Source organism: Gorilla gorilla, chromosome 12 (assembly GCF_029281585.2).
Source record: "Gorilla gorilla gorilla isolate KB3781 chromosome 12, NHGRI_mGorGor1-v2.1_pri, whole genome shotgun sequence".
Lineage (NCBI taxonomy): Eukaryota > Metazoa > Chordata > Mammalia > Primates > Hominidae > Gorilla > Gorilla gorilla.
In genome coordinates, this window is record NC_073236.2 from 69625031 (window position 1) to 69640624 (window position 15594).

The following is a 15594-nucleotide window of genomic DNA, read 5'->3' on the forward strand; positions in this document are numbered from 1 at the left end:
AGGACAGGTTAAATGTTTCCTTCATGTCCCAAAGCCTGCATATTGTAAGTTTTTATTAAATATGCGCCCCTGGGGTGCCCTGTCTCCTGCTGAGGAACCCTCCTGACAGCAGCACATGCTCTGCTTAGACCTTCTCTTCCAGTTTGAGCCTATTTGGAAAAAGCCAATGTATTTTAACTTACTATATCCCATCCTTGTGCAAACATTGCCATGCCTTTGCAAGATCCATTGGCTTCAACATCGCTTTGGGCCGGGCGCGGTGGCTCACGCCTGTAATCCCAGCACTTTGGGAGGCCGAGGCGGGCGGATCACGAGGTCAGGAGATCGAGACCATCCTGGCTAACATGGTGAAACCCCGTCTCTACTAAAAATACAAAAAATTAGCCGGGCGTGGTGGCGGGCGCCTGTAGTCCCAGCTACTCGGGAGGCTGAGGCAGGAGAATGGCGTGAATCCGGGAGGCGGAGCTTGCAGTGAGCTGAGATTGCGCCACTGCACTCCAGCCTGGGCGACAGAGCCAGACTCCGTCTCAAAAAAAACAAACAAACAAAAAAAAACATCGCTTTGACTTGCCTGCTTACACCAGATTTATGACCATAGGAAGAAAGTTACATTTTCTGGTTCTTTTTTGTTTTTGTTTTTGTTTTTTTTTTTGAGAGGGAGTCTGGCTCTGTCGCCAGGCTGGAGTGCAGTGGCACGATCTCGGCTCACTGCAACCTCCGCCTCCTGGGTTCAAGTGATTCTCCTGCCTCAGCCTCCCGAGTAGCTGGGACTATAGGTGTGGGCCACCACACCCAGTTACTTTTTTTTTTTTTTTTTTTTTTGAGATGGAGTCTCACTCTGTTGTCAGGCTGGAGTGAGGTGGCGCAGTCTCGGCTCACTGCAACCTCCACCTCCTGGGTTCAAGCAATTCTCCTGCCTCAGCCTCCTGAGTAGCTGAGACTACAGGCACGTGCCACCACACCCGGCTAATTTTTTGTATTTTTAGTAGAGACGGGGTTTCACCGTATTAGCCAGGATGGTTTCGATCTCCTGAGCTCGTGATCTGCCCGCCTCGGCCTCCCAAAGTGCTGGGATTACAAGCGTGAGCCACCACGCCCTGCCTGTTTTTGTATTTTTAGTAGAAACAGGGTTTCACCATGTGGGCCAGGATGGTCTCCATCTCTTGACCTCGTGATCCGCCTGCCTCGGCCTCCCAAAGTGCTGGGATTACACGCGTGAACCACCGCGCCCGGCCTTCTGTCTTAATTTTCACAAAAGTATTTGGTTGGCCCCAAAGGCAGCCCATGCAGGGGCAGAGTGGGAATGTCACAGGAGCCTCTGTACCTGTGACTCTTCCCACCCAGGCCCCGCCCCGCTGGGGGTGGCAGCCCTGTGGCCTTTGCAGCCAAGCAGCATGAGTCATCTTGGTCACTTGTTAAACCTTAGCTTCAGACTCAGAGCCGCTTTTGTTTTTCAGTTGAATCGGCAGCCCTGGACACACACACACACACCCCCACACACCCACACACAAGCGCGCGCGCGCACATGCGCAGCCAACCAGGCTTAGTTCTTAAGTGGGAGAACATATTGTTTGTTGTAATTAATGTCACATTCCTGAACCTGGCCTTTCTCTGCCACCCTAGGGGCCGATGGTCTCTGTCTGGGAAGCCCTGTATGCTATCAGTTAGGGCAGAAGGTTGGGGAAGAATTCAGATCCGACCAAAGGAACAAGGCAGGAATTCATCCTCATGTGACTGAAGGGACGTCCACAACCCAAACAGGGCCCCACTACTCCAGCCAGGGCGGCAGACCCTCTCCTTGTCCTCCCACCCAGGGTTGGAGATTTAAGTCTCCATATGTCTCAATTCACTTCTTAACCCCAGTGGTTCTCAACCATGGCTGCATGTTAGACTCACTCAGGGAGCTTAAAAAATTTCTGATGCTCAGGTCAAAAACCAGACCAATTAACTTAGAACCTTTGAGGCCTTTACTCTTTGACCAGGTGGATTTATGATTTACAGGCTCAGAAGGAGCCATACGCTCCGTCCAGCAGTCCTTCAGTACTCTGGAGTCCACAGCCCCAACAGTTTCCAGGCCCAAGAACAGTGATTGGACACCCCCACTGCTCTCTGGGACCCCTCTGTCCTTCCTCAGTCAGTGTGGTTGAGAAAGTGCAGGGAAAGGAACACTCCTTTTCTCCTGTTCTCCCACTTCAGAGAAAGCTAGCAGCGTCCCCACCACTGCTGGCCACACACCCTGTGACCTCTGTGCTTTGCTCCATATGCTTTTTCCTCTGTCTCATTCTCAAATGTTTAGTCTGTTTGTTGGTCTTTTCTTCTTCAGCTTATGAACATCCTTGTGTCACTACCACCTAAAAAACCCAAATCCTTATCTCCATTCTGTCTCCCCTTCAACTTAGTACCTACCTCTTAGCTTAGTGGCTTCTTCTTCTTCTTTTTTTTTTTTTTTTTGAGACAAGATCTCGCTCTGTCGCCCAGGCTGGAGGGCAGTGGCGCAATCACGGTTCACTGCAGCCTTGAACTCCCAGGCTAAAGCAATCCTCCCACCTCAGCCCCTGGAGTAGCTGGGACTACAGGCGCCAGCCACCACACTGAGCTAATTTCTTTTCTTTTCTTTTCTTTTTTTTTTTTTTTTTTTGAGATGGAGTCTCACTCTTTCACCCAGGATGGAGTGCAGTGGTGCAATAATTTTTGTATTTTTGTATTTTTAGTAGAGATGGATTTTTACTGTGTTGGTCAGGCTGGTTTTGAACTCCTGACCTCAAGTGATCCGCCTGTCTCAGCCTCCCAAAGTGCTGAGATTACAGGCATGAGCCACCGCACCCAGCCTCACTCAGCTAATTTTTGTATTTTTTGTAAGAGACAGGATTTCAGCATGTTGCCTACGCTGGTCTTGAACTCCTGGGCTCCAGTGATCCTCATGCCTTGGCTTCCCAAAGTGCCGGGATTGTGGGTGTGAACCACCGCCTGGCCCTGCTAAGCTTCTTGAAGGAGTAGCCCAGAGGCAGTCTGCATATTGTCACCTCTCCTCAACCATCACAGGCGGCTTTCGCCCCAGCCCAACAAAGATACTCCCCACACTCACTAAGATCACCAATGACCTCCTTGCCACCAAATCCTTCCTTGCTCATTTTCTTTTTCTTTCTCTTTCTTTCTTTCTTTCTTTCTTTCTTTCTTTCTTTCTTTCTTTCTTTCTTTCTTTCTTTCTTTCTTTTCTTTCCTTCTTTCCTTCCTTCCTTCTTTCCTTCTTTCCTTCTTTCTTTCCTTCTTTCTCCTTCTTTCTCTCCTTTCTCTCTTTCTTTTCTTTCTTTCTTCTCTCTCTCTATCTTTTTTTCTTTCGAGGGGTACAGAGTCTTGCTCTGTTGCCCACGCTGGAGTACAATGATGCAATCTCGGCTCACTGCAACCTCCACCTCCTGGGTTCAAGCAATTCTCCTGCCTCAGTCTCCCGAGTAGCTGGGATTACAGGCACACGCCACCACGCCTGGCTAATTTTTGTATTTTTAGTAGAGACGAGGTTTCACCATGTTGGCCAGGCTGGTCTCAAACTCCTGACTGCAGGTGATCCACCCACCTTGGCCTCCCAAAGTGCTGGGATTACAGGCGTGAGTGAGCCCCTGCGCCCGGCGCCTGTTACAAATTAATAACACTAAGATAATAGCATTGCTTTGTGCCATTATTCCTTCATTCATTTAAAAACTTTTATTGAGAAACTACAATGTGGAGGCACTGTTTCTTAAGCTCTATGGCTATTTTTTTTTTTTTTTTCTGAGACGGAGTCTAGGTCTGTCGCCAGGCTGGAGTATAGTGGCTCGATCTCGACTCACTGCAACCTCTGCCTCCTGGGTTCAAGTGATTCTCCTGCCTCAGCCTCCCAGGTAACTGGGATTACAGGCATGTGCTGCCACACCTGTCTAATTTTTGTATTTTTAGTAGAGATGGAGTTTCACCATGTTGGCCAGGATGGTCTCGATCTCCTGACCTCGTGATCCGCCCACCTTGGCCTCTCAAAGTGCTGGGATTACAGGTGTGAGCCTCCATGCCCGGCCAGCTCTATGGCTATTTTGAACAAAAGGTATGTGGACTCTGCTCTCATGAAGCTTACATTCTAGTAATAAGAAACAAAGCCAGGCACAGTGGCTCACGCCTGTAAATCCAACACTTTGGGAGGCCAAGGTGGGAGGATCACTTGAGGTCAGGAGTTCAAGATCAGTCTGGCCAACATGGTGAAACCCCACCTCTACTAAAAATACAAAAATTAAGGCCAGGCACGGTGGCTTACGCCTGTAATCCCAGCACTATGGGAGGCTGAGGTGGGCGGATCACCTCAGGTTGGAAGTTCGAGACCAGCCTGACCAACATGGAGAAACCCCGTCTCTACTAAAAATACAAAATTAGAAGGGCGTGGTAGTGCATGCCTATAATCCCAGCTACTCGGGAGGCTGAGGCAGGAGAATTGCTTGAGCCTGGGAGGCAGAGGTTGCAGTGAGCTGAGATCGCGCCATTGCACTCCAGCCTGGGCAACAAGAGCAAAACTCCATCTCAAAAACCAAAAACCAAAAACAACAACAAAAATTAGCCTGACATGGTGGCACACCCCTGTTATCCCAGCTACTCGGGAGGCTGAGGCAGGAGAATCGTTTGAACCTGGGAGGCAGAGGTTGCAGTGAGCTGAGATCATGCCACTGCACTCCAGCCTGGGTGACAGAGTGAGAAATGAGATATTATATTTTAAAAACTTCCACTTATTTTACTCTTTTATTTTTTAAAATTTATTTATTTATTGTTTTGAGACAGTCTCACTCCGTCACCCCGGATGGAGTGGAGTGGTGTGATCTTGGCTCACTGCAACCTCCCCCTCCTGGGTTTAAGAGGTTCTCCTACCTCAGCTTCCCTAGCAGCTGGGATTAGAGATGCCCAGCCCCAAGCCAGGCTAATTTTTGTATTTTTAGTAGAGACAGGGTTTCACCATGTTGGCCAGGCTAGTCTCGAACTCCTGACCTTAAGTGATCCCCCCACCTCGGCCTCCCAAAGTGCTGGGATTACAGGCGTAAGTCACTGCGCCCTGCCAAAACTTCCACTTCTGATAGCAACCACAAATATGAAATATGCAGGAATAAAGTCGACCAGTAATGTGAAAGACATTATGAAAAAAAAAAAATTCAGAGAAATAAAGGGAATCTTTAAAAATGGAATGAAACACTATGTATACCTAGATTGGAAAATCTAATATGAATTTTAAATTTTAATTTATTTTGGAAATACTTTGATGTAATAAAAATCAAAAGTTTAAATGAGAAAAAATAATTTTATTTTTTATTTTTAAATATTTTTCTGACATATTCTGAGTCCGACTTTTGTTTGAGGAAATAATTTTAAAATGTTGAAAAATGGTATAAGACTGGTGCTACCAGTCATTACCATTTAGTACTTGGAAGTGATAACCAAACAGTGTGGAGCTGGCACAGGAAAAGACAGGTATGTCAGTAACACAGAAAGAAAAGACAGGTATGTCAGTAACACAGAAAGAAAAGACAGGTATGTCAGTAACACATCAATAGGAAAAAGGATAGATTACTTAGGGAATGACAAAATGTTTCATCTTGATGACAAATCTCGTAGGTTGGAGGTAGCTGCTTGCAGTTCTAATCGGGCTGTGAGGGCTAGTCTGAGTTTAGCCAGGAGTTCTGCATTTGATTAGAAATGTCTTCCGGGGGCCCAGGAAGGGGAGACAGATTCACTCGGGCCACATATTTTCCCTTCTTGGATTATTCAATAAATATCATTGGACAACGAGCCCGCAATTTGGGGAAAAAAAATTACTAGCTCTTCCCATCATATATAATATATACCCAAGTAAATGTCAGATGCTTTAGATTTAAATAGTATAACAAAATGGAAATATAAAATACTAGGAGGAAAAAAGAGGAAAATTTGAAAAACAATTATTGAAGTTAGGGAAGGACTTTCCAAACCTGACTTTAAAGACAGAAACCATAAAGTTAAAGATTGATAGATTTAGCTACTTAATCATTAGACACTTCTGCAGAGCAGAAGTTAAAAGAAAACTGACACATTAAAAAATGCATTATATGTCGAAGGGTTAATATTTTACTGTATAACAAGATCCTCAATCATTAAGAAAAATATGAACACTCCAATAGAAAAAGGTGAAAAAGATACGAATAGGCAATTCACTAAAGGAGAAATGCAAACAGCTGAGAGATACATAACATTTCTTTTTACTCACCAGTAATCCAAGAAATGAAAACTAAAACAATGCTATACCATTTTTTTCACCTGCCAAACTGGCAAAGAAAAATCTCCAGTGTGCTTAAGGATGGAGAAAATCCCAGCTAACTGGGCCTAGTCACTTTGGACACAAATTCTACTTTGTAATGGTTTCCTATTTCAGAAAGCAGTCAAGCAGTAGAGGCATTTACTGGAGAGATCTGCAAAAGTTGAGAAAGGAGAAGACCTCTATGGCTAAACTATAATTCTGTAAAGTTGTGGTTAGCAAGAATATCCTGTCAGACTGTTAAATTCTAGTTTCCTTTTCTTGTTCTAAAACATCTTTTCTGAAGAAATGGGTCATGAGGGCTTAGCCTATTTTCCCCTAACAAAGCTTTAACATCTTGGATACCCAAATCCCTTGTTAAAATTTTGGGTATAAACTGGCCCCACCTTAGGGTACAGTGAGACAGCCCCCTACTGGGCATCACAGCATTGGCTTGAGGCCAAGAAGCCCACCCAGATGGGCCACTTCCTCTCCTGTGAGGAACAGGGGACTCACAGGTCTCCAGTCTTCTAATCCTGATCTGACACAGGTACAATAAACTCCATGTTTGTCACCTTGTTCTCAGTGGAGAGCTACAAAAATTAGCCGGACGTGGTGGCCGGCGCCTGTCCCAGCTACTGGGGAGGCTGACGCAGGAGAATCGTTTGAACCTGGGAGGCGGAGGTTGAAGTGATTCGAGATCGCGCCACTGCACTCCAGCCTGGGATAGAGCCAGAAAAAACAACAACAACAGTGCTCTTATAATAAATAAGACAAAATGCCCATCCCAGAAAGAAAACATGCAAAGGATATAAAGAGGTGGTTTATAAAAGAAAAAATATAAATTCAAAAATCATGAACCTTTCAGAATGCAAATTAAAATCACGAAGAGATCCTGCTTTTTGTTTAACAAATCAGCAAAGGCTAAAAAAAAAGCAAGATGATGCCCAATGTTGGTGAAGGTACAGAAAAAGGGGCACAGTGATGACAGTACACTTTGGTAAAATCTTTCTGTAGAGTAGCATTTCTCAAAGAGTGGTGGGGGGCCCTAGGGCGCCGTCAGATCCTTTCAGGGGTCTGAGAGGTCAAAACTATTTTCTTTTTTTAAATAGGAAAATGTTTTTTAATTGGAACATTTTGGAAATAAGATAATGCAATGTCTTCTATAGTTACTCATTTACACTGAAACGTGATGGGTAACTTTTAGGGCGTTTGCTTCCAGTCACTTTCCCCTGACTCCTTGATGTGATAATTCCTTCCGTAAGATACAACCATTCTCCCAAGAGACGCGATGACGAGTATGTGCGTGACTCTGGAGGGAAAGGGTCTACATCTGTCTCTGCTTGTGCCTCGGATGGGTTTTACAATAGACGTACCACTGACCCCGCCTCTTCACCAGGTAACAGTCCTTGCAGCGCTTCTTAAGGACAGTCTTGTTTTTGAACCCCAGCGCGGGCAGCAGGTGGGGCAGGAGGCCGGGTGAGAGAAGTGAGCGCACTTCTGCCCCGGGTTCCACAGCCACGGGGGCTGCACCTCGAAGGGATCCAAATAGAAATGTGGAGAGGGCTCGAGGCTTCACTGTGTGACGACTGAGATATAGCATAGGGTTCACCATTTTCCTTATAAAAAGATTTGCCATGTTGTGGTGAATCCGGCCGCGCGCTCTCACCCCCGCGCCGGTCCCTGCGTCGGCCCCTGCCAGGAAGAAAGATGGCGGCGGAACTATTTTCATAATAATACTAAGATGTGGCTGGGTGTGGTGGCTCACGCCTGTAATCCCAGCACTTTGGGAGGTTGAGGTGGGTGGATCACCCGAGGTCAGGAGTTTGAGACCAGCCTGGCCAACATGGTGAAACCCTGTCTTTACTAAAAATACAAAAAAAAAAAAAAAAAAAAAAAAAAAAAAAAAAAAAAATTAACTGGGTGCGGTGGTGCGCGCCTGTAGTCCCAGCTGTTCAGGAGGCTGAGGTAGAATCGCTTGAACCTAGGAGGCAGAGGTTGCAGTGAGCCGAGATCGCACCACAGTACTCCAGCCTAGGAGGCAGAGCAAGACTCCATCTCAAAAAAACAAAACAAAACAAAACAAAATTTGTTTGCCTTTTTCACTCTCGTTTGCTCACTGGCACAGAATGTAATTTTCCAGAGGTTAGATGATTTGTGATATCACGTGATTAAGGCAGAAACAAACAGGAGACAGTGTATTCTATTGTCAGACATTAAGGAGATTTGCAAAAATGTAAATCTTAGTGTGCAAAATAGTTTCTCACACTAAGTATTTTTTGTTTTGGAAATATTTTTGTTTGTTTTTGTTTTTAGATGGAGTTTACTCTCGATGCCCTGGTTGGAGTGCAATGGCGCCATCTCGGCTCACTGCAACCTCCGCCTACCGAGTTCAAGCAATTCTCCTGCCTCAGCCTCCCGAGCAGCTGGGATTACAGGCATGCGTCACCACGCCCGTCTAATTTTGTAATTTTAGTAGAGATGAGGTTTCTCCATGTTGGTCAGGCTGGTCTTGAACTCCCGACCTCAGGTGATCTGCCTGCCTCGGCCGCCCAAACTGCTGGGATTACAGGCGTGAGCCACCGCGCCCGGCTGGAAAAAAGTTATTTTTAATAAAAAATATCAACTTATGTTAGCATTTAATGGGTTTATTATAGTTATTTGTAAAATAATTAATATGTAAACATTTAAAATGTTTATATGCTTTAATTTGTGAGATGGTTAACCACATAACAAAAATGCTTTTTAGGAATCTCAATTTTTTTTTTTTTTTTTTTGCAACAGGGTCTCACTCTGTTGCCCAGGCTGGAGTGCAGTGGTGCGATCATGGCTCACTGCGGCCTCATAGGCTCAAGTTATCCTCCCACCTCAGCCTCCCGAGTGGCTGTGACCACAGGCACTCGGCACTATACCTGGCTAACTTTCGTATTTTTTGTAGAGAAGAGGCTTTGCCATGTTGCCCAGCCCAGGATTGTCTATGAGCTTCCAGGCTCAAGTGATCCTTCCTCCATGACCTCCCAAAGTGCTGGGATTATAGGCGTGAGCCACCACATCAGCCAAACTGAGTAATTTTTAAGAGTGTAAAGGGATAAGATCAAAAAGTTTGAGAACTGCTGTTCTATAGCAAAGTGATAATGTGCATGAAAAGCCTTGGAAATGGAGCTGCCTTAAATTCAGGCTTTCCTCTTTTGAATAATTTGATTTTGTTCTTTTGTTTTTGAGACGGAGTCTCGCTCTGTCCCCCAGGCTGATGTGCAATGGTGCGATCTCGGCTCACTGCAACCTCTGCCTTCCGGGTTCAAGCGATTCTCCCACCTCAGCCTCCCCGATAGCTGGGACTACAGGCACCCGCCACCGCGCCCAGCTACTTTTTTGTATTTTTAGGAGAGACGGGGTTTCACCATGTTGGCCAGGCTGGTCTGGAACTTCTGACCTCAAGTGATCCGCCCACCTCGGCCTCCCAAAGTGCTGGGATTACTTACAGGTGTGAGCCACCGCGCCTGGCCTCCGTTGTCTGTTCTGGAGTTCCAGACCAGCCTGGCCAACATGAAGAAACCTCGTTTCTCCTAAAAATACAAAAATTACCTGAGCGCTGTGGCGGGTGCCTGTAGCCCCAGCTACCGGGGAGGCTGAGGCATAAGAATCACTTGAACTGAGCTGATATCGTGCCACTGCACTCCAGCCTGGGCGACAGAGCGAAACTCTGTCTCAAGAAAAAAAAAAAAAAGAGAAAGAAAGACAGCAAAATGTACAAACAAATGTACATTAAATAGGAGAGAGGTTAAAAAAATAACATATGGCTAAAAAAAACCGCACAAAATTGTAGTATTTATTGTAGTGAAAATGTTCACAATTTATTAAGGTAAAAAATAGGAAAAAATATAAAATAATGAAAGAATAGTCTTTTCAACAAATAATGTTGGAACAACTGGATATCCATATGCAACAGAACAAATCTGGAATCTTACACCATATACAAAAATTAACATAAAATGAGTCAAAGACCTAAATCCGAGGTCATGAAGATTTATATTTTTGTTTTCTTCTAAGAGTTTTATAGTTCTAGTTCTTACACTATAAAACTCATAGAAGAAAACATGAGTATAAATCTTCATGACCTTAGATTAGGCAATGGTTTCTTACATATGACAATAAAAGCACAAGCAACCACAACCAAAAAAACAGAAAGAAAAATTTGGTCTTCATCAAAATTAAAAACTTTTGTGCTTCAAAGGACATTATTAAGAAAGTTATGACAACTCACAGAATGGGAGAAAATATTTACAAATTATATATCTAATAAGGTTCTAGTATATAGAATATATATAGAACTCTTACAACGCAATAATAAAAAGACAACTTAATTTTTTAAATGGGCAAAGGATTTTATTTTATTTTGTTGTTTTGAGATGGATTCTCGCGCTGTCACCCAGGCTGGAATTGTGATAGCGTGATCTCGGCTCACTGAAACCTCCACTTCCCGGGTTCAAGCAATTCTCCTGCCTCAGCCTCCCGAGTAGCTGGGACCACAGGTGCACACCATGGCACCTGGCTAATTTTTTTTTAATTTTTAATTTTTTAATTTTTAATAGAGATGGGTTTTCACTATGTTGCCCAGGTTGGGGAGGATTTTAATAAATGTTTCTCCAAAGAAGATATATAAACAGCCAATAAGCAAATGGAAAGATACTCAATTAGGGAAATGCAGGTCAAAACCACAATGAGGTGTCACTTTACACCCACTAGGATGGCTACAGTAAAAAAAAGAAAAAATAAAAGTGGCCAGGTGCAGTGGCTCAAGCTTGTAATCCCAGCACTTTGGGAGACTAAGGCAGGCAGGCAGATCGTTTGAGACCAGCCTGGGCAACGTGGCAAAACCTTATCTTTACTAAAAATACAAAAAATTAGCCGGGTGTGGTGCCGCGTGCCTGTAGTCTCAGCTACTTGGGAGGCTGAGGTGGGAGGATCACCTGAGCTCGGGAAGTTGAGGCTGCAGTGAGCAGAGGTCGCACCACTGCACTCCAGCCTGAGCAACAGGAGTGAGACCCTATCCCAAAAAAAGAAAAAAAAGTGTTGGCAAGAATGTAGAAATATTAGAACCCTCATATACTGCTGGTGGGAATGTAAAATGATAGAGCCACTGTGAAAAAAATTTGGCAGTCCTCAAAAAGTTAGACATAGAGTTACCATATAACCCAATAATTCCACTGATAGGTATATACTCCAAAGAAATGAAAACATACGTCCATACAAAACTTGTACACAAATGTTCAATGTTCACCATAGCATTATTCATAATAGGAAGTGGAAACAATACAAATGTCCAGCAACTAATGAATGGCTAAATAAAATGTCATATGGTCATGTGATACCATATATTGTATGACCATATCACACTCGAATATGAATATATTCAACCAGTAAAAGAAAAGAAGGCTGGGCGCGGTGGCTCACACTTGTAATCCCAGCACTTTGGGAGGCCGAGGCGGGCGGATCACGAGGTCATGAGATCGAGACGATCCTGGTTAACACGGTGAAACCCCATCTCTACTAAAAAAAATAAATAAATACAAAACATTAGGCCAGGTATGGTGGCTGGCACCTGTAGTCCCAGCTACTCAGGAGGCTGAGGCAGGAGAATGGTGTGAACCTGGGAGGCGGAGGTTGCAGTGAGCTGAGATCGTGCCACTGCACTCCAGCCTTGGTGACAGAGTGAGACTCCGTGTCAAAAAAAAAAAGAGAAGAAAATAGGTACTGATACATGCTACAACATGGACAAACCTTGAAAACTTATATTAAATGAAAGCAGTCAGACGCAAAAGGCCACATATTATATAATTCTATTTATATGAAATGTGCAGAATAAACAAATCCATAGAGCCAGAAAGTAGATTAGTGCTTGCCAGGGACTCGGGGGTGGGGACTGGAGGTGAGGGAGGATGGAAATGACTGGTAATAGGTGCAAAGGTTACTTTTTGGGGTGATGAAAATGACTGGCATGAGAGAGTGATGATGATTACACAGTCTTGTGAATATACTAAAAACCACTAAATTGTACACTTTAAAATGGTGAATTTGGCTGGGCGCAGTGGCTCATGCCTGTAACCCCAGCACTTTGGGAGGTCAAGGTGGGCAGATCACTTGAGGTCAGGAGTTTGAGACCAGCCTGGCCAACATGGTGAAACCCTATCTCTTCTAAAAATACAAAAATTAGCCAGGCGGTGTGGTAGGCACCTGTAATCCCAGCTACTCAGGAGGCTGAGGCAGGAGAATCACCTGAACCCAGGAGATGGAGATTGGAGTGAGCCGAGATGGCACCACTACACTCCAGCCTGGGTGATGGAGCGAGACTCTGTCTTAAAAAAAAAAAGGGGATATTTATATACACACACACACACTTTCTCTCTCTATATATACATATATGTGCATATATATATATATACTGCATCTCTATATATTGAAAAGTATTATATTTATATATGCATACAACAAAGAATAGAGGATGTTAATAGCAATAAGGATTTTTATATGTGTTAGATATTCATGTATGCTCTATAAAGACATATATTGCTTTCTTTTTTTTTTTTTTTTTTTGAGACAGGGTCTCTGTCACCCAGGCTGGAGTGCAGTGACGTGGTCACAGATCACTACAGCCTGGACCTCCTGGACTCAGGTGATCCTCCCACCTCAGCCTTCCAAGTAGCTGGGACCATAGGTGTGCACTACCAAGACCAGCTATTTTTTTTTTTTTTTTTTGTATTTTTTGTAGAGACAGGGTTTTGCCATGTTGCCCAGGCTAGTCTCAAACTCATGGGCTCAAGCAATCTTCCCGAGCCTTGGCTTCCCAAAGTGCTGGAATTACAGGCATGAGCCACCATTTCTGGCCTTTAAATTTTTATTTATTTATTTATTTATTGAGGCGGAGTCTCGCTTCATCGCCCAGGCTGGAGTGCCGTGGCGCGATGCAAGCTCCGCCTCCCGGGTTCAGGCCATTCTGCCTCAGCCTTCGGAGTAGCTGGGACTACATGCGCCCGTCCCCACCCCCGGCTAATTTTTTGTACTTTTTTTTTTTTTTTTTTGAGACGGAGTCTCGCTCTGTAGCCCAGGCTGGAGTGCAGTAGCGCAATCTTGGCTCACTGCAAGCTCCGCCTCCCGGGTTCACGCCATTCTCATGCCTCAGCCTCCCGAGTAGCTGGGACTACAGGCACCCGCCACCACGCCCGGCTAATTTTTTGTATTTTTAGTAGAGACAGGGTTTCACCGTATTAGCCAGGATGGTCTTGATTTCCTGACCACGTGATCCGCCAGCCTCGGCCTCCCAAAGTGCTGAGATGACAGGCATGAGCCACCATGCCTGGTCCCTATATTTTTTAATATAATAGAGATGAGGTCTCACTATGTTGCCCAGACTGGTCTCGAACTCGTGGCCTCAACTGATCATCTCGCCTTGGCCTCCCAAAGTGCTGGGATTACAGGCATAAACCACCGTTCCTGGCCTTTACATTTTTATTTTTTTTAAACATAATAGTGACAAGGTTTCACTATGTTGCCCAGACTGGTCTCGAACTCCTGGCCTCAACTGATCCTCCTGCCTTGGCCTTCCAAAGTGTTGGGAGTATAGGTGTGAGCCACCGTGCCAGGCTTCATGTATGTTTTCTTGACTGAAAAATTGGGCAGGCTGGGCATGCCGGCTTACACCTGTAATCCTAGTACTTTGGGAGGCTGAGGCAGGTGGATCGCTTGGAGGAGTTCGAGACCACCCTGGGCAACACGGTAAAACCCTGTCTCTACTAAAAATACAAAAAAATAGCCAGTGTGGTGCCTTATGACTGTAGTCCCAACTACTTGGGAGGCTGAGGTGGGAGGATTGCTTAAACCTAGGAGGCGGAGGTTACAGTGAGCCTAGATCACACCACTGCACTCCAGCCTAGGTGATACAGTGACACCCTGCCTCAAAATAAATAAATAAATAAATAAAATTAAAAATAAATAAATAAATAAATAAAATAAAAATTAAAAACATAAAAAAAGAACAATTGAGCAATAAAAGTCATTACAGACAAGATGAAAAATGTGCAGACCGTCCACTTAGAGTCACCTTACTGTGACTGAACTGCTCAGGGAATAACCAATTTGGCATCTTGCACCATTCGAGTGGCTAGCTGACATGATATGAGTTTGCTGACGCTGAAGGACGGTGGTCTCAGCTCCCTACCAAGGCTCACTCAGCCCAGTGGCAGATGTTTGGAGGCACAATCCACCCCTGGGAGGAGAAGGAGGGCAGCACAGTTACTATCTCCCTACTTCAGTGGACACAAGGTATAGGGGACAATCAGGGCAGCCAAGCCCTCTCCCAAAGCCCTTGCTTTGAGGGCAGGAGGGCAGGGGAAAGGAGGGGCGAGGGCTTGGGCCTGCTTTTAGGGATTAACTTCTCCTCGTGTGTAACCTTCTCTGGAGTGTCTTGTCTTCTTCCCCTCTACTGTCCTTACATCTTCCCCTCAAAGTCTAAAGTGATAGCCTATAATCCCAGCTACTTGGGAGGCTGAAGCAGGAGGATTGGTTGAGCCCAGGAGTTTGAGGCTGCAGTGGGCTGTGATCATACCATTGTCCTCCAGCCCAGGCCACAGAGTGAATGACCCCGTCTTAAAAATAAATAAATAAATAAATAAATAAATAAAATAAGTAAGAAAAAGTCTAAAGCGACAAGCACAATAGATCAGGGATGTTCCGAGCAAATCTCACTGCAGTTCTTCCTTTCTACTTCCTCCTCAATCAAGTGCCCATGAATAGTTACCCAAAATGCCAAGCTGGGGCTTGTTGCTGCCAGTTTTTTGTCAACTTCCGCTTTTCTCTGTTAGAGTATTTACAGAAGGCCTGTGTGTCAGAAGTCAGCCCTGTGGCAGGAGGCAGAAGCTGGGATGGGTGCCCACAAAGGAAGCCTTATTTTCCAAGGCAGCCAGAGAATCATGGGTCTGAACTTATCCCGTCTTCTCAGATGGAGGACTAAGACCCAGAAAGTGGGAGGAATTTGTCCAAGCTCTCCCAGTGAGCTGATGCCAGAGCCAGGACTAGAACTCAGGTCTCCCAATTCTCAGCACAGTGTGATTTTCCTTGCAGAATGTTGATGCTCAAAGAACAGGAACCCCAGAACCCCAGGGAGGTAAGGAAGAAGAGCACAGCCAGGATCAGAAGAGTGAAGAAACAATGATGTCCCACAGGCAAGGATGCCCACACAGAATGACTCTGGGGGGACTGTCAGTTATTTTGTATGGAAGGCCGAAGGTAGCGGCAGGAGACTTGTTAGGCCTTGCACTGGT

At 45.0% G+C, this 15594-nt stretch overlaps 1 protein-coding gene across 1 annotated transcript; it reads right to left on the reverse strand.

Annotated features, from left to right (window-relative positions):
- Positions 1-6100: 6100 nt before the first annotated feature.
- Positions 6101-8021, reverse strand: LOC129531638 (large ribosomal subunit protein bL36m-like). The gene has a single exon (XM_055378048.2). The coding sequence runs from the start codon at positions 8007-8009 to the stop codon at positions 7605-7607; it is 405 nt and encodes a 134-aa protein (XP_055234023.1). The 5' UTR covers positions 8010-8021; the 3' UTR covers positions 6101-7604.
- Positions 8022-15594: the final 7573 nt, after the last annotated feature.